Source organism: Protopterus annectens, chromosome 14.part0 (assembly GCF_019279795.1).
Source record: "Protopterus annectens isolate FY-2018-M chromosome 14.part0, PAN1.0, whole genome shotgun sequence".
Classification (NCBI taxonomy): Eukaryota; Metazoa; Chordata; order Ceratodontiformes; family Protopteridae; genus Protopterus; species Protopterus annectens.
The window spans coordinates 1078450510-1078473469 of record NC_056748.1 but is presented as its reverse complement, the minus strand read 5'-3'; the positions used below and the strand labels follow the sequence as shown (position 1 = coordinate 1078473469).

Sequence of the window (22960 nt, the reverse complement as noted above, 5' to 3'; positions counted from 1 at the left end):
AGCCACAGACCAGTGGTTTTGACTTGCACCTCAGAAAAGTATCTCCCAAACAGTAGAGGCCCGAAGACCAATCCCTAGGGTATGCTGCTTGTTACCAGTCTACTACTAGAGGTGGCTTCCCCTATTTTGACTGAGTGGGTTCGATCAGTGAGCCAAGTTAGCTACCCATCTGGTAACATATGGGTTGATGCTTAGCTGGGAGAGTTTATCTATTATGCCCGAGTGGGGAATAGTGTCGAAGGCTTTGGCTAGATCAAGGTAGGTGATGTGCACTGTCTTGCCCTCATCCATGGCTTTGGTGACCGTTTCAAAGAAGGTGACCAAGTTTAACAGGCATTATCTTCCTTTGACAAAACCAAACTGTGTGGGATCAAGCATTTGGAGGTTGCCATTGTCCTTGTTTATAAGGTCCATGATAATGTGTTCCATGGCATTGCAGATCAGGCTAGTTAGGCTGATTGGTCTATAATTGCCTGGGTCAGTGGATGCTCCACCTTTGTGCAAAGGGATGACAGTGGCTGTCCTCCATTCTGCTGGGATGAAGCCAGTGCTCGGTCTTTGGTTGAATAGGGTGCCTAGTGGTGCTGAGAACTATTGTCTGAGTTCATGTAGGACACAGCCGGGGATGTTGTTGGTTCCCATGGAGACTATATTTTTTGCCTTTGAGAGGGCATTAATAACCTGCTTCCTGGAGTTGAGGGAAGGGGGACAGGTGCTGGGTTTATCCTGGTTTACTGATGGGGGGGGGGGGGGGGGGGTGATGTTTTCACTGAACTTGTCTGCCAGCAGGTTGGCTACATCTATGGCATTTGTGTATGTGGTATTCTTGACCACAAATTCAGAGCAGATTTGAGAGTTACCTTGGAGATTGTGGACATATGCAAAGAAGGCCTTATGATTGTCCTTAGTGGATGTGGCCAATTGAGACTCGAAGTTAGCTTTAGAGGATTTCACCAGTGACCTTCTTTGCTTGTTCAGACAAAGAGGAGATTGCTTTCAGCTTGGCACCTGCTCCTTCTTGGTCCTGGACAGCAATTGTTTTCCTTTTATTATAGAGTCTGTTTATTGTTGCTGCCCACCAGAAAGGTTTTACTCTTCCGAGAGGAAGATATGGTCTTGCATGGTATTGCTGAGTCCATGCAGCTATATAGGTGCTCATACAGTTTTTTGGTGTAGGCTTGGACATTGGTGCTTGATTCAACTGAAGGTATGGTGGCTGTGAAGCAGCTTATACCTGCTCTCAGAAGGTTGTAGTCAGTTTTGGAAAAGTTGTTTTGTTTGACCCTGGCAGGGGGGGGGGGTCAGGGGAGATGGTGACTTCGAAAGTGACTGCTTTATGGTCAGATCTTACCAAGGAGGATGACTGACACTGTAGGGGTGCTACAGTAGAAACTCATGTTGGTTACTACCAGGTTCAGGATATTTTCACCTCTTGTGAGGGTGTCTACCAGCTGATCCAATGCATTAGCAATGAAAGCCGGGTAATCTCTGGGTGTTCGTGTTTGAGCTAGAACAGGTCTTCCACTCTATGGTTGGGTAGTTAAATTCATCCAGGATCAGAGTACAGGGTTGAATGTTGATGGATTCCAGTAAGTCCAGATTGGTGGAGTGGGCCTCCTGAGTCATGGTTGGGGGTCTATATCTAGCTATGATTTGAATAAGTATTTTGTCAATAGTTAACTGAAACTGCGGTGTCTTCTGTGCAAAATACTGTTTGACCAGACTGGAGGTGTGCATGTCTTTGAAAAATATTGAAACTCCACCTCCTTTGGCTTTGTAGTCCTCTATTTGGGGTCTGAAAGTATGGTAGGACAAGTAACCTGGTAAGGCTGGATGCTCTCCACAGCTTTGAACCAGGCTTCAGTGACTGCACAAATGTCAGCATCTTCCACGGCAAGGAATGCTTGCAATGAGTGCAGTTTCATGTTAAGACACCTAGCGTTGAGCAGCATGACCTTTACATTTTGTTTATAAGAATTTTTCACATTGGTAATTTTGCCCTCATGACTTTGCCTAAAAAATGCACTATGGGGGAGTCAAGAGCCTTTGCCAGAATCCTGGAGCCCAGGAGAGACAGATAAAGGCCATCTCTGGCAAAGCATTGTGGGTCTGTCAATCATGTCCTTCCAGGCTGTCAGGTACTGGATCCCCCTGGAATGACACCAGAAACAACGCTGATTGTTAAAGTCAATTATTTTCTGTTTGTGCTGAGGCATCATTCTGGGTTACAGTAAGATGCTGCTTAAGGCTAGGGACATACCAGCCTGGGACACACATTCAGTGAGCTCAATCATGTCTCTCTTCATATAGTCTAGAAAAATACATCTCAAGTCATTCACACCAACATGGACTATGACAGAGTCATAACAGTACCTGTTCTTGAGAGATGAGTGCGTGAGTGATAAGTGGGGATTCTAGCACCCGACAAGTAACTTACTATGACTTTCCCCTTGTTTAGCCTGGTGAGGGGCACATCTGTGTGTCTCGCGATAGTCTCTCCCATGACTAGTATGTTGGGTTTGCAGCTGGGCCTTAGAGGCTGTGAAACACAGGCATGTGTACTGTATGTACACATGCCTGGTGTGGTGGGTTGTGATGTGCATGTGTTCTTTTGCCTCGGAGGTCTCTTTTGTTTAGCCATGTTTTTGTTGAGAGCATCCACATATGTAGGAATGTACTATACAGGTGTAGGTGGTGTTAGAGGTGTGGTGATTGTGCAAACAACCTTCTCAGTGCCAGATGTACTGGCTTGTGATTAACACAGCAAGGATTCTAGGTTATTAATGTAATTGCATCTCTCACATATTGTGCTCCGAGGTGGTAGAAGAAGAGGGCTGTCCATGCACATGAGGCAGTTGCTACACAGTCTCGGGATGCCCATATCAACAAGACTAGCAGGAGGAACCACAGGAAATTGTTCGTCCATGGTTGTCAAAATATGTGGAAGAGAGGTAAAGGATGTAGAGTGGGTACTATCAGAACAGAGTACCTATAGGTGTGAGTAGGGCTGGATAAAATTACAGTAGTTACAAGGGAGGGTGTCAGTTGCACAGGAGTGCTGGTAAGAGAAAAAAATGCAACTGAAATACCTGACAAAGAGTTAAAACTGCACAGCGGCTACGCAGGAGTGCTGGTAAGGGAAAAAAATGCAACTGAAATAACTGACAAAGGGTTAAAACTGCACAGCGGCTACACAGGAGTGCTGGTAAGGGAAAAAAGTTCAACTGAAATACCTCACAAAGGGTTAAAACTGTACAGCGTCAGTGCGCAATGAGCAAGCAAATGCAACGCCCTGTGAACAAGGTATAAATACAGGAAAAGATGGAAGAATCTAGAAGCTCAAATTACTACTCAGTCCTGCTAGTCTCTGCTCTTTCAACCAATCACTCATGCTAAAGAAGGTCAGGCAATCATGTTACTCTAACATTGAAGACACGACACTACCAGCAGAAGATGGCTGCCCGAAGCACAGGAAACTCAACAATCAAAACAACCAGGCCTGGAGACAGCAGGCCTCTTATCTAGACTATGCTACCTGACTAGAACTCAGAAACCTCACAAAAATACACAGAAAAGTACAAATAGAGCACTCTCAAACAAAAAATACAACTCTCAGTATGAAAAAGCAGTTTACAGTTAAGTAATTCAATACAAATGCAATTACAGTAATGAAACACTATCTAGCAGTGAAAATACAGTTAAAACAGTATAATACAGTACAAAAATTCAGTGAAACAGTAAAAAAAGCTTTATAACAGTGCAAAATGTAGTAGATCAGCTGTATAGCACAACTATAAGCATTAAGAAGTGCAATTCAATGAAATAAATGTAAGAAAAAACATTCTAATATTGGAGCCTCAGAGATTTTCTGCTTTGTCACAGTGATGACTCACCACTCTTCAGCCTAGTAAGACATTGCAGTGGCCTGTGTGGGAGGCAAGATTTCTACCACTGAACCACCACTGCAATCATGTTTAATATATATAAGCAAAGTACAGTGAGGCTGTATGGTGATTTAAAGACTGTTAAAAATATCAGAAGTAATCAGTATCCATCAAAATTACTAAGCGAGTGTAGTTCCTGCATATTTTTTATACCTAGGCAATTTTTTTCATGTCAACCTCCAAGTGCAGTGGGAGCCTGATGAACCACAATCTGTTTCTTTCTTTCCATTTCTGAGAGGCTGCCCACACCTTTTGCTATTATAGCCCACTGGAGTACAACATCTAGTTTCAAGGATAAGCTGCCTCTTTGTGATGCCTACCTAAGAGGAGATGGTAAGGAAAAACAGATAGGAACATATATTTTATTTTACATTTGTTGACCGGGAAAGTCTGACTGGATACATGCCCATTTTCAACAGAGGCCTGGGGAGAAAAGCTCCAAAGGTAGTTACAAATATAAGCATAACAAAAAATACACATTTAAAGTTTACAAGCTCAGTAAAGACATTTGAGTTATATAGTCAAATACTTGTGATATAGCACAATTAATAAAAACAAATTACGTAGTATAAATACACAGGTGTTACCTAAAATTTAGTCAGGTTTAAAACAAGAGCATAGTCCAATGTTTAAGATACTGCTTAGGACTATATTCTTAAATTGTGTTAGGGAAGGCTCTCGAGTGATGCAATCAGGTAATGAATTCCAAGTTTTACCAACAGAACCGGCAAACAGAGAGTCACCAGCAAAGTTTTTGGATTTAACAGTTTGGACTACCAGTCTATTAGATGAGCGCAGTGGTCTAAAGTTACAGTGGGGGTAGATAATATTTTTAAGAGCAGGAATATTATCTGGTTGGTTAAGTACTTTGTGAGCCCATACTAGCTGGTTGTACTTTAATAGGCTGGGCAACTCTAGCCAGCTCAGATATCTTAGGTGTTTACAGTGATGTGTTCTGCAAGGTATACCAGTGGCAAATCTAACTATGTGGTTATAACATGTGGAGAGTTTATTAAGATCACATTTATTTAAGTTGGTAAATAAAGGGGAGGCATAGAAAAAGGCAGAGAGTAGATGAGAACAGGCTATGGCTATTTTAGCAGGTGGAGTTAAGAAAAGGTTTAATCCTATATAATGAACCAAGTTTTTTTGTTAATGGTTTTAATAGTTTGGATGACATACTTATCGAATTTGAGGCTTTAAACTCCACTGCCAATCATAAGCGAACAAGGTGATCCACTGTGGCGACGCCTAACCGAGAAAAGCCGAAAGAAGAAAAAGATTATTAACCAAAACTCCTAGAAGTTTCTGCACACATCAGGAGATTTTGTGGTACTATTATTTGATTTTATGGAGCAGGATAAAACAGAGGATCTTTGGGTGGGAAAGAAAAGTAGGAGCTTATTTTTGTTTGGATTTAAAATTAGTCCACGCTCAGAAAGACAGTTTTCGACTATATTAAAAGTATTTTGGGGTTAGTGTCTGCAGTACTGGTTGAGAGGTGGCTGAGCAGATTAAAGTAGAGTCATCTGCGTATTGAATGCAATTAATATTTGGAATGGCCAAATGGAGGTCATTGATAAAAATGGAAAACAAGAGAGAACCCAGAATAGATCCCTGGGAGACTCCAAGGGTATTGGAAAGGAGGTTGGATAGTGTATTTTGCCAAAGGATGGCTTGTTGTCTATTGCAGAGATATGACTGGAACCACTGGAGAGAATGATTGTCTAAGGAAACTGATTTCAAGGTGGAAGTAAGTAGTTGGTGGTTAACCATATCAAAAGCCTTTGAGAGATCTAGAAAAAGGGCTGAGGGTGGTCTATTATTGTTTCTGTTATAGTTAATAGCATCAGAGAAGGTAAGAAGGGCTGTGGGGGTGCTATGATGTGGTCGAAAGCCATACTGAGATTTTGCCAGTAGATGGTTCTGGATTAGATAAGTGCAGAAGCTGCTTATGGATGCACTTTTCCATAATTTTAGCTAGTGGTAATAAGATAGCTATAGGTCTATAACTGGAGAGGATGGTGGAGCTACCACCTTTATGGTGAGGTATGACATGAGAAGTTTTCCACAGAGAGGGTTGCTTAGAATAAAAATGGGATATGCTATGACGTTTGCAGCTTTTTGCAGGTACTCAACAGAGAGATGGTCAGCATATGGGGTTGTGGGTTTTAGTTTTTTGATTAAGGAACAGATAATGGATCTAGAGACTGGAAGGAGGCTAAAGGAGCATTTGGTACTGGGAATGGGAAACTAAGTTAGAGGAACACAAGTAGCTGACTGGCTAGGCCTGGATAGTCTCAGTGAAGCAATTATTAAAGTTATTAGCAACGTCCTTCGATGGTTTATCTGTGGAGGCTGAAGGAGTAGGTATGGTGGTTTGACCTGGGTGCACAGTAGTTTATTTATACCTGGCCAGAAGTTTTGGTGGACAACCTTTCCTAATGAGGGAAATACAACAAACTTTCCCTTTCTAATCCCTCCCAGTGAATGACACACACATATGTCATGGGAGCACATACTGATCCACATAGCCTATTTAAAATGTTTTTTTTTAAGTGAATAGTTATAATTAATGTTCAAAATGCATGATGCTTCTTGTTGGCCATTTAATAACTGCCCCTCACTTCCTTTCCATGGGAAGGGATCTGGTGTTTGACTTCTGTCTTCATCTGCAAGCAGACCTTCCTGTCTGAAGAATGCATAACAAAATTCAGGTTACAACAGACATTCCACATCTGTTCCATTAGGCGAATATAAAATATATTTAAAGATACCTGTATGATTTACCTTCAGCTGATTGCCTAATATATATGTCACCATCCTGCAGTTAAACCAGTCTACGTCAAAAAATGCCACTTTGACTACCTATTATGCATGCTCTGAGGAAGAACTTTGGCACATCAACTTTAAAACATTGTTTTTTTTTGACAGGGAATAAACCCCCCTGCAGCCCCCATGTGGGGGGCTGTGTCATCCACACTCCAATTAATTATATATACTAACACTGAGATCACAATCACTGGGGAAAGTGAATAGTCTCCTGCCTGCAGATTGTCAATCTCACATACTTAACTATTTTTTTTTATTTCTCCAAATCTTTTGGGTTTCTAATACCACGATGGAAATGGACCACATTCCTAAGTCAAAGTATGCTTAAAATTCATGAAATTAGTATTGTTTCAATCTTTGATGTTAGCCAGTAGAGCTCTTTGCAGCACCCGCAATGTGCCCAGTAATGACTCCTTCTGCAGTTCATATGGAGTTACATGTATTGGTAACCTATCTAAATACGACTGTAGATTCTTTTTTATACAACCTGTTCTCCTACTACTGTTGGAACTGTCTGTGTATCTTTCTTCCACATTGCTCTCATTTCTGCCTGCAGATACTGATATTTTATGACTTTATGTTTCTCTGTATGCAAAACACTAATCATTGGGTGTGGCGATTTCCATGATCAATGCTACTTTTGGCTTCTTTTCTTGGACCACTGTATCTGGTTTTCTAGCATCTATCTTTTGAACTGCTGGCAATGGGAGGTCCCATATGATATAAACCACCATTTTCCATGATGCTTTGTGGCTCATGTTTCCAGTGGTTTTCAGCCACTTCAATACCATAATGTTTGCACAATCCTCAGTGCAACAGTCTCGCCACATTATTATGTCTTTCAGTATACAGTTCTTCAGACCTTAATATGTCACAACTAGCAAGGAGGTGTGCAACGGTTTCCAATTCAGTTTTACAAAACCTGCATTTGTCCGTTTCTCCCACATGTTCAATGGACTTTGTAAACCAACATGTATGTAAGCCCACCATCTTGGGCCACCAATATTAACCTTTCATCTCTTGCTTTGAATTCAACTCTCCTTAACCATTCCTGAGTTCGCTCCTGATCAACATGAGGTTCTTCCAGAAGTTTTCTATACTTGCAACTATATCTATACTTTTTCCACATTTCTTGCCTTCTCATCTAGTCCTTCACCTTATATTCTTTCTTTTATTTTTTGGCACATTCAGTTGCTGCCTGATTTTTATCTACTTCTGGTTTTATTTCAATTTCTGCTTGACGCTGATATGCTTATGCTAAATTAAGCAGAGAAGTCATCTGAGATTTATTTTCCTCATGTTTCAACACTTTCACTACATTTGGGTCTTGTGAGGTCAGCAGATATGTGTGGAGTCCCACAATTGCTGATCTATACACGTAATCAATTTCAAGGAGGCTTATCCTTCCTTCAGAATGGGGAATATATAATCTTGGTATGCACTGATTTTTATAAATCATTTGGTCAGCATGAAGCATCCTTCTTGTTTTCCTATCTAATCTATGCAACACGTTTTGGGGCCAGTCAATCACTTCAAAACTGTAAGTTTGTATGGGAAGAGCAAATTGGTTTACAGCTTTGATTTTTTCCCTAGATGTCAGTGCTGTTTTGAAGATAAAAAGTCTTCTGAAGTATTCCTTACCGAGTTTTATTCACATTTGTTCATCTTTTATTGCCGATCCTTCATCAATTCCCAAGTATTTATACACTCCTTGCTCAAGTTCTTTTATATCACATTCTTTTCCCAAACTGATTTACTGGAGTTGCAATTTTCCTGCTTTAAAGGTTGCTTTTGCACATTTATCAAGACCAAATGACATTTTTATATCATCTGAAAAAATTTTGACAACTTGCAGTTGTGCTTTTAGTTCCCCATCTGATGAGCTATACAGTTTTAAATCATTGACAAAGATGGGAGGTCTTTATACTTTGTTTTCTAGGAGCCAAATTACAGCCATCGCCTAAGCTAAGTAAACAGCTTAATGGGTTAATGACAAGGCAGAATAGCAGCGGTGACAGAGAGTCACCCTGAAATATCCTCCTTTGAATTTTTATCCCTAGGATAATATTTTGTCCTTTATCATGGTTTAATTGCAAAGTGGTCTGCCACTGTTTCATGGTCACTGTAATATAGTCCATCAGAGTAGGGTATATCTTATACATTTGTAAGCACTCTTTTATCCATGAATGTGGGATACTATCAAATGCTTTTTTGTAGTCAATCCATGCCATGCTTAGATTCTTCCCCTTTTTACAGTTCTCCACTATGACTTTAACAACAAATGATCCTTTGTTCCATATGACTTTCTTTTACTGACCTTTTGTTCTATTGCCATAATTGAGTTTTCTTCTAAATGACTAGAAACTCTGTCAGCATCAATTCCCGTATATAGTTCATATGTCGTCGGAAGGCAAGTTATTGGTCTACAATTTTTAGGGTAGCTTGCAGGTTCACTCGAGTAGGAGCATTGTTCTTCCTGTTAAATAGGTGTGCATATAAATAGTTCTTTACTCGTGGCTAAATCTTCATGTAAAGATATTAATACTTACAGCCAAAAGTTAGGTACTGCATCAGGGCCTGGGGGTTTCCAGGCTTTTCTTAACTTTGTTTCAATCTCTCTGGCTGTTACTTCATCCCATTTAATATCCTGTACCTTTAACCCTTTTATTATTTTTTATTTCTTCTATCCATTTAGCATCTTTGTTATGTTCCACAGGATCTTCATCCAAACTGTATCTATATCTTCTATGTAATTGGCCAAATGCACTTGATTAAACAGATATCAACCAAAATAAACATATATATATATATATATATATATATATATATATATATATATATATATATATATATATATATATATACACACACACACACACAGACAGAGTTTATATATAGGGCATGAATAGGTCTGAGCAGAATGCACTTATAAGATGTAGCACAACAGTCCTGTTACAGATCCTGTGACAGTATATCAGGTAAAAGAGAATGGCACATGATTACTTTAAAAAAAAATAACTCGATCATGACAACATTTTCCAGTATACCAGCTAGCTTAAATGCACATGCATGTGAAGGTCTTTGCATGAACTTAAATGTATATACATAGCTGCATATAAAACATAAGGAAATGGTATCTACAAGATTATGAGCTCAAAAAGTTTATGATGTATATCTCAACAAATATTTTACAGACCACATTAAAGTACAAAGTCTTTACTCTTGAATGCAAACATTTTTCTACATTTCTAATCTTTATTTTTAGATATTATATAAATGAAAAAGTTACCTTTGAAGCTAGGAAATCTTCTAGTTTGACCAAAAGTTTAGTACTGAATGCAAAATCAATCATATAACAGTCTTCTATCCAAGTTTGCACTAGGTATAAACTTCGATTATAAATTTTAGTGTTCAGTGGTGTATCCAGATGTGTTCTAATAACAAGAAAATAAATGTGAAACAGACTGTAATACTATACAGACATACAGTATACATAAAATGCAGCTTCAGTTAAATAAAAATGATAATTTTGTTCATAGATTGGCTCTGTTCTATTATATGCAAACTTGAGACACACATACTGCACGCAGACCTGTTGGCTATGTAAATATACTCCATCTTCTTGTATTTCATTTCCAAAGAACATTTTGAGGCCACAACAAATATTATACATTTTAAATCTAATTTTAACAAAATTAAACTGCCTAACATTCTAGTGTTAAGTCACTAAAAAGGAATTTAAAGTGATCAAGCATTTGGTGAAAAAAAATTACGTCAGGATCTTTGTTTCCTACCTTTTCTTCAATAGGCTGTATACTTACAGTTTTTACTAAAACTTCCCTTAAATATACTACACAAAGTACAGTTATGACGGGTTCTCAACCTTTTACTTTTTCAGTTATTTATTGCCGTTTGGGTTCTAGCACTGGCAGCTTTATGGAGACTAGCTCTTTGATAACATTTTGCATAGCAGCAGACACAATCCTTGCCTACCTGGGCCGTCACTAACTGCATGTTTAGAGGGATGGCAGCAGTAGAAAATAACCTAGTTTAAAGGGAAATCTAAATAGCTTTTAGGGCAAAGACCCTGGAAAAAGTTAGAGGAGATCTAATCAGCTTTTCTGGGCAAAAATGATGGAGAAAGTGAAATTTCCAGTGCAAAGCAGCAGCATGTATTGCTACCAACTGCATGTAAATGTGGTCAAAAGGTAAGATACAAGACCCAGAATATTCTACTCTGTAAGCATTGATCACAGCAGGCTATGTCAGTGCACCCAGGCACAGTACTTCATAGAAGATGATACACTGATGTTCATCAAACATTAAATTATCATTATCATCAGAGGAATAAAGTGTGTTTTTACTTAATTTGTGGATTACTTTGTGGTCGTTTTTCCTTTTGCTGTTTGTTGCTTCATTAAATTATCATTGCTCTGAACCCTTTTTTATGCAGAATATTTTAATGCGACTGTATGGACACCTTTCCAAACATCTCCCTGTCAAACTGCAGTCATTTCTCAATATCTGAAGTACACAGTAAATGACAAATACTTCAAAATAACAAAATATTTTTACAAGAGGGAGTTGAACAATAAATATTGTGATGACATAAATGAATTCAGTTATCTGTGATAAGTCTGTGACACAAATGGACTACAACAACTCATTCTTTTACATTCTTCTAGTCACTCATTACCATTCGGGAAAATACCACATAATAAATATGTAGGCCAGCATCTTCTAGAAGTTAGGAACAGGAAAGCAGTCTCTATGTCATCAAAGTACTACGTGAATGTGTGCTTCAGCCTTCACATGTATATTCCACTGATATGCCTCTAAAGAAGGCTGTAGAGGTATCAATGATTTTTGTGGAATGAGATCTAATGGCTACCTAAACAGTCTCTTCCAGTAAGCCAAAGCACTGACATTACCGGCAATCCAGTCTAAATTGACTTGTCTGCCTACATGACTTACCAACTTGTTCTGAGCAAACAGTTACTCAGATATCCTAAAGACTTCAGTTAGAAATGTAAATTAAGAGCTTTCATTTAGGATAAATGAGAAAAAGGCTTCTTCACCTGGGTGCGGACAAAAAGACGACAGTTAAACCATCGGATAGAAGGCAACATCTCAAAATTAAATAGAAAAGAAGGTTTTGGTAGACAGAATGACTACTCATCTATGTCATGAAAGGGTTAGAGCATGTAATGCTCACCTTTGCAGAAATCCATCTGGCTAAAGTAACTGCTAAAAGCAGTACTACCCCCCCCCCCCGGCAAGAAATTCAAGAATGGTATGGGTGCATATGGGGAGCATTTCCTGTCCTAGTACAAGAGGACTTCTTTATCTGGAGAAGGATGAAGTTAACACCTTATCTGCAGTCAATAAAGCAAGGAAAGGCTTCCAATGAAGACAATCTGACAAGTCAGAACATGGATGTTAACAGAAGAGTAATAAAACAATAATAAGTTGGTAAGACTGTCATGTCAAGGACAAAAATGAGCTTACAATCAATCAAGAACTGTATCCATCCAAATACAGACTTCCTAGAAGTAGGCCTCCAACTTTCTTGTAGGAGCAGAGCTACTTACTGAAATGAGATTATGCTTTCTATTTCTCTCAGGGATAAAATGATCAATCTCTACACTGTAGGCTAAAATGTTAAAGATGAGGGCTATACTTGTCTTTCCTGCTATATCAAAAAAATTCCATCTAAGGAGGAGGAGCAGAAGCAAAGCTGCCATGGCCAGTGAAGAACAATCTGAAATGAATGCACCATTTCTGCTTTGTCTTTAACGGCACTTTTTTAAACAAGTAGTAGGAGGAGGAATGCATAAAGAAGGCGTGAAAGAAAGCACATTTCATCAGAACACCGGAGTGTGCCTTTGTCCTTGTATGCATAAAGCTCTAGATTTCGGGAAGATGTGGTGCAAAATGTCTGAACCAAGCTATCATGAGCCATGTATAACTGGTTTACAAACATTATTTTGCCTCCATAGAAGAATGTTTATTACTGTAATATTTAGTGACTGAGCTAGCTGCTATAACTGCATGGCTATCCCCAAGCTGGTACAAACTTGCAACGTCCTGTTTGCTCATATATCACAGAGCTGTGTTACGGACAAATGTAATCAAAATAACACCTGAAAGATGCATGCTTGAAGCAACTTAACAGTCAAGTCACAACCAATACTTCTTTCTTTAGTGACCTGTAGCTCCATCGGTGAAGATGGCTATATCCACTGAACTAACCTACAGCCTGGGTGTACTGCCTGGCCCAAGTATGAGACACACACTGTAAGAACTTGACATTAAGGAAATTGTGAGAAGTGATGTACAATTCAGCTGACAAACATGACCCACCAGTCTAACTCTTTGACCAAAGGCAGAATTAAAGGAAAGTCTTTGTATAAGTGCCCCCCCCCCCAATTCTGATCCTACAGATACTAAAGGTAATGCTGAAGTATTTCATTTGCTGAAGTACCCGCGGTGGTGGTGCTGCAGTAGCGCTGTCGCCTCACAGTAAGACACTGACCGGTTTGATTCTCAGCTAGAGCGTCTTCTTCGTGGAGACATGCGTGAATGGGCGTACCTTTGTTGAAGGTTGTGCATCAGGCCTGGCAAGCCGGTACATAAAAATCAACTACCAATTATTAGCGGACCCAAGTTCTGCTGTGGTGACCCCTAACTGGGAAAAGCCGAAAGACACCAAATCACTCTTACTATCGTGATGTCAGCTGACAGAATGATGCAGAATGGTAACAAAAAACATACTCTCAATATGGATTGATGTATTTCCCTATAAAATGGAAAAAAAAAGCTATGTCCTATACTGCATCTGGTGATGTCCCCACTTCTTTGTAATGGGAGATGCTTCAGTATATTCTCAATCACTCACAGTCCGGAAATATAATAACTTCTATGACATGATGAAGGAACAACTCTTTGAACTGTGCCACAATGAAGCAAATTTGTAATTTCAGATATGGTCTCTCATATTTTTGTATGAGGTGTTTAAAAGTGAAAGAAGAGACTTTTTCCACTACAATATCACAGTCATTTTCAACAGTACATCCGATATTTTTCATGCTTAAATTCTTGCAATCAATAATTTACTGGAAAGATGGTAGCAACAACAGACCTGTTGTCTTTAACATCTCAAACCATCTGGCTCAAACCAGTTGAAAAGAATTCAAACCCGAAAGCAAGATAATCTATCCAGTTGCCATTCTAAACTGCTGTAGACCCTTAGAACTTCACAATGTTGCTTAAAGACTTGAAATTAAACTAATTAAACCTGATACAGCATAACACTATAAAAAGACCCACGGTATAATGAAGCATGGAATAACAGTTAAGAAAAAACTATTTTCTCTAAAGGCTGACACAGAATTTCTTGAACAGCAAATGAACTAATTTAAAAGAAAAGTGTATATCAGTTCAAAGACAACAAAGTAGTACTATACATATTTACAAACGCAGCACTCATATTTAATAATTCCTACAACTTCATTACATTCCACACACAATGATGGGGGATATCAGCAGAAAATGTGTTTTTAAAGATATTTAAGGAAACAAGTTTCTAATTCAACTCAAAACAATTACATGAAATGTAAAACCATATGAGAATTAATATGACATGTTGATTGCACCTCCTGAAATGGAAAGAAAGTGTTTGCCATGCTATGTTTATAAAATAACTTTATTTAACTTGCATTGAAAGACCATTCATAAAACCGGGACATGGTCTGGTGAAATGCTATCAAATGAATAAATCTGTATGATGATGAGAGGAAAACACATACAGAAAATGTGGAAAGCATGAATTGTGTGTGGAATGTTTGTTTCACATAAGAAAGGACAACCACACTGACCTACCACTTCACATCAGAGCTGAAAAAATGCCATCAGTTTTTTAAGAAGAAAACTGTTGACAAATTGAACTACAATATTATTTAAAACATCAGCCTAAAAAATGGGAGCCCAGCATTTAAAGAAAAGGCACTGAACTAGAATTCAAAGATTTAAGACATGTTAAAATATCTTCGAGTCCTTGAAAAAAAAAAACTAAGCAGAACTGCAGTGGTAACTTAAATTCCCATTAAATATTAAATGGAAAGTTGTAATTTTTTTTCAATAATGTTTACATATGTTCTCTTGGAAAGTGAAAATGTATCGAATATGTAATGAAAATTTGCCCTTTTCCCCACTGCATGCGATCCTGGAGTTGATATATTTAGTTACTGGTGGTGTGGGGGGCACAGTCCCTCAGATGGGTGGGTTTGATATATTGAAGTGTGTATTTGCTTTGAATGTTGGCCAAGTGCCTCCATTTCCAATAAAAAAAATACAGTAATATGAAGTTTGGTTTATTCAGACTTTGGTGATGTCATGTCGGTAAAGTGCAATTTCAGTCTAGTAAAGAAGACCCAGATAACTATATTATTTAGAGTAGAACAGCATTCTGTGATAAAACTACAGTAAACCCAACTCTGGCTCATTCTCTCTCATATCATGCACATGGAACCTCCTAGTTATGAGAGTTTGCTGTGGACAGATTGTAAAAAAATACACCAGTTTACTTTTAGAAAGTGAATAGAACGAACTGTCAAAGCATAAACTGATGAGTCACTACTTACTGAAATTAGTTGACTGAATTGTGAAGTGACACTCATGAAAGCATATGATACGGACTCAGTGTGAGGCAACAGAGCACAAGGCAAGTCATTTCTAACTAGTTTTCCTTTTGCTGAAAACTAGAAAGCTTTGTTAGCTTTATTGTAAATATCATTGTGTAAGTTAAGCTTACAAATTTATTGAACTTGGATATCAAACATTCTTGGAGAAATGGTCCTCAATAACAAACTTAATCAAGAAAGCAATAACCCATGTAAAACTACATTGCCAGTATTGGAAATGTGTCCAGCTAACTTGTTCTCCAAAGACTGCACAGGCTTTTGGCATTTAATTTGCAGAAAGACTAACAAAACTTGTTTACATAATCCTGGACTGTGTACGCTCTGTTTTAGATTGGTGACACCAGTTAAAGAAAAAGGAGACAGACGATGGTCATGAGAAAGATGACCAGTTATTGTATTGATACCACGTGGAACTAACATGGTGAATACTTTGGTTAATGGAATGCAGAATTCACAGTCCAGGGGGAATATACTACAAATTGCACAGTAAGTGAATTCTGATGAAAAAAATTTGCATCTATCTCATCACATTCTTCTACAGATTTAATTTCTTGAATCTCTTCAGGAAAACAGGAATCAATTTTTCTCTTACCAGAAACCACTTGAAAAGAATGTTAAGACACTGAGCCAGACTGAATAAACTACCCCTTGTCCAGTGAAACTAGATCAGGAGAAGATACAAGTTTATTTTTCCATTTCTTTTTGATGGGAAAATTAGGGAAAACAGGATTTTTAAATGAAACCGCTTCCCCATGGATAGGCACAATAGTTTGGCTAAGCAGGGGCACCTTTTCTGACCCTTCTCCCTACACCAACAAAAGTCTCTCTTCCCTTACCTAAGTGGACCCCAATAGCCAGACAGGACATGACTAACCCTGGTCTATAGTGACTGCATGAACATAAGAGGGAACCTGGAAAAGAGACGAGTGTAGTTCGAGGAACCAGCTTTGGCCACAGCAGAGTTGTTAGTCTGCTGTGGTGGTAAAGGCTGTTCAGCTGACTTCTTTTTGTGTCTGGAAGAAAGACCAGCCATGGAACTGATATTTTGTTCCATGGTCAAGCCAAAAATGGTGCTTCTTTCCCATGGAAACTAAGCAGCACAAAACTCTAAAAATTCAAAAGTATTAAGTCATGTTTTCAAATAAAAATACAGTAAACAGCACTCTAATGCACTTTATCGGTACAAAAAGTAATTTAAACACAATTTTTCCACAGGATAAATTGTTTTTTAAATGTTTAATGGTGCTGTGGTAGCACTGTCGCCTCACAGTTAGACGTTGCCCGTTCGATTCTCAGAGCGTCTTCTGTGTGGCGACATGCTTGAACGGGAGTTCCTTCATTGAAGGTTGTGCGTTAGGCCTGGCAAGCCAGCATGTAAAACTCTGCTGCCAATCATTAGCGGACTGGAGTTCCGCTGTGGCGACCCCTAACTGGGAAAAGCCGAAAGACACAAACAAATAAACTTTTAAACTGTGTTCTCATTTAAAAGTACAGCAAAATCATATGACAGCTAATAAAAACACATACTCCTAGCTTAAAAAGTACTTTCCCATACCAGAACGTAAGTTCAAATATTAAAAATTAAATGATGAAGGTGTTTCTCCAAAGGGAACTTATCTGCCCAGCAATGGGACACAGCACAAGCCAACCATCAATTCTCAAAAGCCCACAGAGGAGTGCTTTCTTCAGCAGAGCAGCAGAAAGCCTCTTAAGGGTTTGACATCCAAACCTGTTGCTTCAGTCAGCTCAGCTGACTAGTGGTTTGGGCATCTGGAAAGTACCCTAAAACTTTAGTAGCTGTCCAGCTGTTACATCCTATGCAGGATAGAACCCATTTAGCTTAGGCTACTGCAGCAGTGATCAATAGGTAAACATCTGCAGTAAAAACTTTTTGAATTTCTGGAGTGAGACAGTTTTTTGCTTTAAAAATATGTTTCAGCAGGCTTCCCTACAGCTGTTTAAAGTGAAATTGCAAGCGTCAGTAGCACACACACAAAAGATGAAAGGCATAATGCCGAACTCTGTTTTCCATAGGAAATCAAAGCCAGTACAGTTTCTGGTTGTGCTCCATGTGTGTGTGTGTATTTAAAGTTCAGGGGGAGAGGCTTTCCCCTTATGATTAAAATTGAATGTTTTACCCTTCTGTGTTTCAGGCATTGTTTTCATCCTTTTGGCTTGTCAACTTTCAGAAAGTCAGTGTTTAATAAAATAACTGTTCCATCAGTCTCAAATGGATATTCTTTGATTATCCTCCTATACAAAATTTAGAAGTCAAAATGGAAAAGAAACTAAACTACTTTACCAATATTACAGTTGTAGCTGCTTAATATGTTTCAAGGAATCTCATTTCCCACACATGATTAGAGGCTATATATATATATATATATATATATATATATATATATATATATATATATATATATATATACACACACACACACACACACACACACACGTTGTACAGATTCACAAGAAATTTTCACTTTTTCACTGTCTGTCCTCTTTGCAAGAAAAGAATGTATCAAAAGGCTGACCAGTATTCTTTTTAACCAAATTATTTTCACAGGCGAACAACCACCTGTGACCCCCTCTCTGGCCCTTACAACTTCCGTCTTCTAAAGCTTTCCTCACTCATGCTCTATAGTTCACTTAAATTTTTACTCGTCAAGCTTTCTGCTGAGAGACAGCTTTAACGGGTCTATATCAGATCATCGAAACGGCTCATTATCGAATGCTGTAACGTCAAACTGCAAAACCCGAACCCTAACAATAGCGAAACCTCAAAACAGCAAATTTTTTCCCAGGGAAAAAATTTGCTGTTCCGAGAAACACACACACACCACAAGCACACTAAAATTCAGCAATCCAAACACATACATTTAAAAGTTACATCTAACCCTAAACTACACTGCATATACACTACTATCTATCCACTTACCTTAACCCAGACCCTAACCCTAAGGTCCATCACTATCGCACACTCACCACACCAGAGCCCTAACCCTAAAGTCACTTAACCCAACCCTAACCCCAAATTTTCACTATTGCACACTCACCTGCACCCTAACCCTAACTTACTTAACCCAACCCCAAATTCTGTCACAATCGCCCTAACTTACCTAACCCAACCCCAAATTCTGTCACAATCGCACACTTACCTGACCAGCGCCCTAACCCTAACTCACCCAACCCGCACCCTAACCCGAATGTCCGCACAATCACACACTTACCTTAATCCATCCCACAACTTTCCATCGCACTGCTGAAAACAGCAAAGCCACAACAATGGCCAACAGAATTCTTTCCCTAGGAAAGAATTCAGTTTTGTGCAGCTTCGCTATTTTCAGCATTCGCGATACTGGGTTCGATATTAGATCATTTGAAATTCTGCCGTTTCAATGATCTAATATAGACCCATTTTAACTTGATTGTACATGCTGGAGCCACAAGTTCCTTTTCTTTTTCAGGCAGCATGAAATTTTCTTAAAGTGGCACTCGTGTATGCCAATATACCACACACTGCCAGCTACCCGCGCCCCTAACTGCAAGTTAAAGGATCTCACTAAAGTCGGATATGAAATTCTGCCACATTTAACGGAAGTAATTCTCTGTCCAGATGTTTGGAAAATCTCACACTGCCTCATTCCTACATTTCTTCTGATTCCCCAAGTTCCAGTCTAGAGCCCTGATTGCTAGAAGTGTGATTGGCAGTTCTGCCTCATTTGTTCTTGTTCTTGTATATTTTTAGTATAGATGACACACTTGTTTTATAAACAGATCAGCAAATAGAACATCCTGCACACCCCAGAATATTTTAATTACTCCTATTTCTGGAAGCATATATGGGCATAGCTTCCAACAAAAAGTCATGTTTCTTGTCAAATTTTTCATTCTTAACAAATGAAACTGCAATTTGTTGCACATACGCGTGTGTGTGTCTACATACACACACACTTTTCCATAGTTATGTAATACTTAAGATGTCCTTTTTGTTCATTATTCACTAATAACCACTATATTCTAGGTCAAGATATTCTGATGTTTTTCTTTCACCTTTTCAACACTAATATGGCATAAATTTAGATAAAGCTGCATTAAACAGTTAAAAAATAACTGGTTTCAAAAATTAACAGAAAGTAAAGATTGATTTGCCGCTGTTCCCAAATTTTACAACCCATTTCCAGTCACTTAAATCAGATGGACTAGTACTCTGCTTTCTGTACTCATCTTTTTTTTTCAAAACAGGTTTATTGTTTTAACATACAAGAGAAATATCATAACAATTTTATACAAGTAATTAATAATAGATATGATTATAACATTCAACAAAACAACTAAAGTATTTACAAAGACATCCACTACAATCAGATCAATTAATTAAACTAAAATACCATGCTATTGAAATTAGGACTTTTTTAACAAATTTTGTAAATTATCCCATACAATATAATAAGATGTTTTTCTAGTTGTTCTTGACCTAATTGTGTTTATTTCCATATGGCACACTATATTCATAACATTTTTAAATTCATTGAACGAAGGAGGTGTATCTGAAATCCAATTTCTGGTTATTATTTTCCTAGCCACTGCTAGAATAGACCATAACAAGGGAAGCTTAACCTTTTAACACTTTGAGGTACAGGTGTGTTGAATAATATAAGAGATTTAGAAATAATGAAATTATCTGTAAAAAGAGCCTGCAAAAATGCATTAATTGACTTCCAGTATTCTTTCAATTTTATACAGTCATAAAACATATGAGCCCAGTCAGCATTAATTTCTACATTACATCTCTTACATAGATTATCTTTATTATTTATTTTATTCATCATCAAAGGTGTATAAAAAGATCTGTGTAAAAATTAACATGTATAAAGTCTCCAGACAATGGAAGACGTAGTTCTATAGGCAGATTCCAATATATATTGTTTATCTTGTTGATTTGGTGGGTCCCCATTAATAGAAGTGAAATAATTCCAGTATGTATCTACACTGTAAAAAGTTTCTTGTCTGATAATTTTATGTATGTATGAAAGTTTACCTTTATCAGAAACTTTATGTTGTAAATTTAATATCAAGTAATCAATCAGTGTTGGAATAGATTCTTTAACTGGTATAGACATTAGATCTATTTTATTAATGAGATGTTGTCTAAAGGTCTGAACCTCTAACCAGCAAGTTTCTCTTAGATCAAATTCTTGTTTTAAGAAATCTAGATTTTTAACTTTATTATCAGATATCAACTGATACCAGTACTTTAGATCATTATCTATAGCTAAATGAGTTCCTTCAGAAGTAGATGACAAAAGCATACCCAGAGTATACATTATAGGGAATATAATAAAATTCCATTCCCTATACTTAGGGTGCATGAATATAAAGTTACGATAGCTAATAATAATATTTAATGGGTAACAAACCATATGTTTAGGTGTAATAGGTGAAGTACAAAATTCCTTTAGTAACCATAACATGGAGTTATTTACAATCATATTTTTATGTGTTAAGGAGATTTTCATGAAGTGCATACTAATTAGCTCCCAATAATCTTTCCATTTTGTGACATATGACTGATCTATTAATAAAGTAATAACTTTTACAATAGAAGAAATAGTATATAAATTAAAGTCTGGAAAAGAAATACCCCCTTGAGACCAGCTATTAGTATGTTTCTTTAATGCAATCCTAGGTCTATTAGGTGCCCATAGGAAATTTAACATTAGTGTATTCAGTTTCTTGATAATTATTTTTGTAGGTGGAAGTATTATTGATTGTATTAAGTATAAAATATTGGGGAATATTATCATTTTAATAATTGTAAGTCTCTCCTCCATAGTAAAAAACATATTATTCCAGGTATTGAAAAGATTTTGTATATTAAGAAAACAGGTATTATCATTATTATATATAATAGATTTAATATCTTTAGATAGTATTATACCTAAATAAGTTATCTGACCTGAATTGGGTACATATTTAGTAAAATCACTAATGAGAATATTTTTTCGTGTATATATAGGTAGTATTTTAGTTTTTTCTTCATTGAATATTAAACCAGAAATACTTTTAAAATTCATCATTTTATCAAATAGAGACTGCATAGAAGAATTAGATCCTGCTGATGTAATTAGAACATCATCTGCAAAAAGTTGAATTTTGGATGTTGTATTTTCATCTATTTCAAAACCCTCTATGTCAGTACTGTTTCTGATCAAATTAGCCCAAGGCTCCATTACTAAAGTGAATAATAGTGGAGAAAGTGGACATCCTTGTTTTGTACCTTTAAAAATGGGTATTTTTTGTGAAACATATGTTCCTACCTTAATATAAGACAATGTTCCTTTGTATAAATGCTCAATTAGATTTACAAATGCATCTGAGAAGTTTGTGCACTTCTGTAAGGTAAACAGATAGTCCCAACTTACTGAATCAAATGCTGAACTTGTATCAAGACTAATAAGTGTTAAATCTTTATTTTTCCTATTTGCAAAATCAATTAATGTTAAAGTTCTTCTTATATTATCAAAAGTATTTCTATTTACAATGAAGCCTGTCTGATCTATATCTATAATGCCGGGGATGATTGTCTTCAATCTATCAGCAAAAATACTCAAACATTTTATAATCAACATTAAGTAATGAGATGGGCCGATATGAAGTACATCTAGTTGGATCTTTATTAGGTTTTAAAATTGGCGTAATAAATGTATATTGCCAAGATGGGGGGGTTATTAACTCAGTTTGGGCCAAAATAAAAACCTTATGTATTAATGAGTATGTACTTTTAGAAAGGATTTTATATATCTCTGGTATAATACCATCATTACCCGGTGCTTTGTTTGATTTAAGCTTATTTATTTGTGTAATAACCTCTGTATATGAAATACTTTTGTCCAATAGTTTAATCTGTTGTTTATTAAGCTTTTTATTCATGTTTGTGGTTATAAACTCCTTTATTTTATCTTTAGGTTCCATGTTAATGTTATTATGGTTAATTTTGTGAAAGTGATTTCTAAATTCATCTAGTATTTCTGGTATACTAGAAACATTCTTCTTTTTCCTTACAGAAAAGATTTCTTTGATATGGTTTTGTTTATTCAACCTTTTGTTTTATTTTTAAGTCTATGTAAGTATTTGGGGCTTATTGAATAAGACAAAACTTGTATTTCTCTAAAGTTATTTTAACTTTATGAGTTAAAATTTCTTTGTATTTCTCATTTAGTTTGTTTATTTCTTCAATAACTTTCTTGTCCATAATATTTTCTTTATTATTATGTTTATAAGAGTCTAATTTACTTTGAATATCTAACAATTCCTTATCCCAAGATTTCCTTTTATTATTATACCATCTGATACTTTGTCCATATAGATATGATTTTAAGGCATCCCAGACATAGACAATGGAGACTTCAGGAGTATTATTTATGTCTAAAAAATGTTTTACTTCTGAAAGTATATATTCTTCATAGTCTTTTAGTTGAG

General features: G+C 37.0%; 1 protein-coding gene across 2 annotated transcripts in view; it reads right to left on the bottom strand.

Moving 5' to 3' along the window:
* Window positions 1–22960, bottom strand: part of KNDC1 (kinase non-catalytic C-lobe domain containing 1) — a 1471539-nt gene that overhangs the window by 294276 nt on the left and 1154303 nt on the right. For both annotated transcript variants that reach the window (XM_044056877.1, XM_044056878.1), the window contains exon 22: window positions 10066–10210. In XM_044056877.1, the coding sequence (XP_043912812.1) occupies window positions 10066–10210 (145 nt within the window). The remainder of the gene's footprint in view (window positions 1–10065; window positions 10211–22960) is intronic.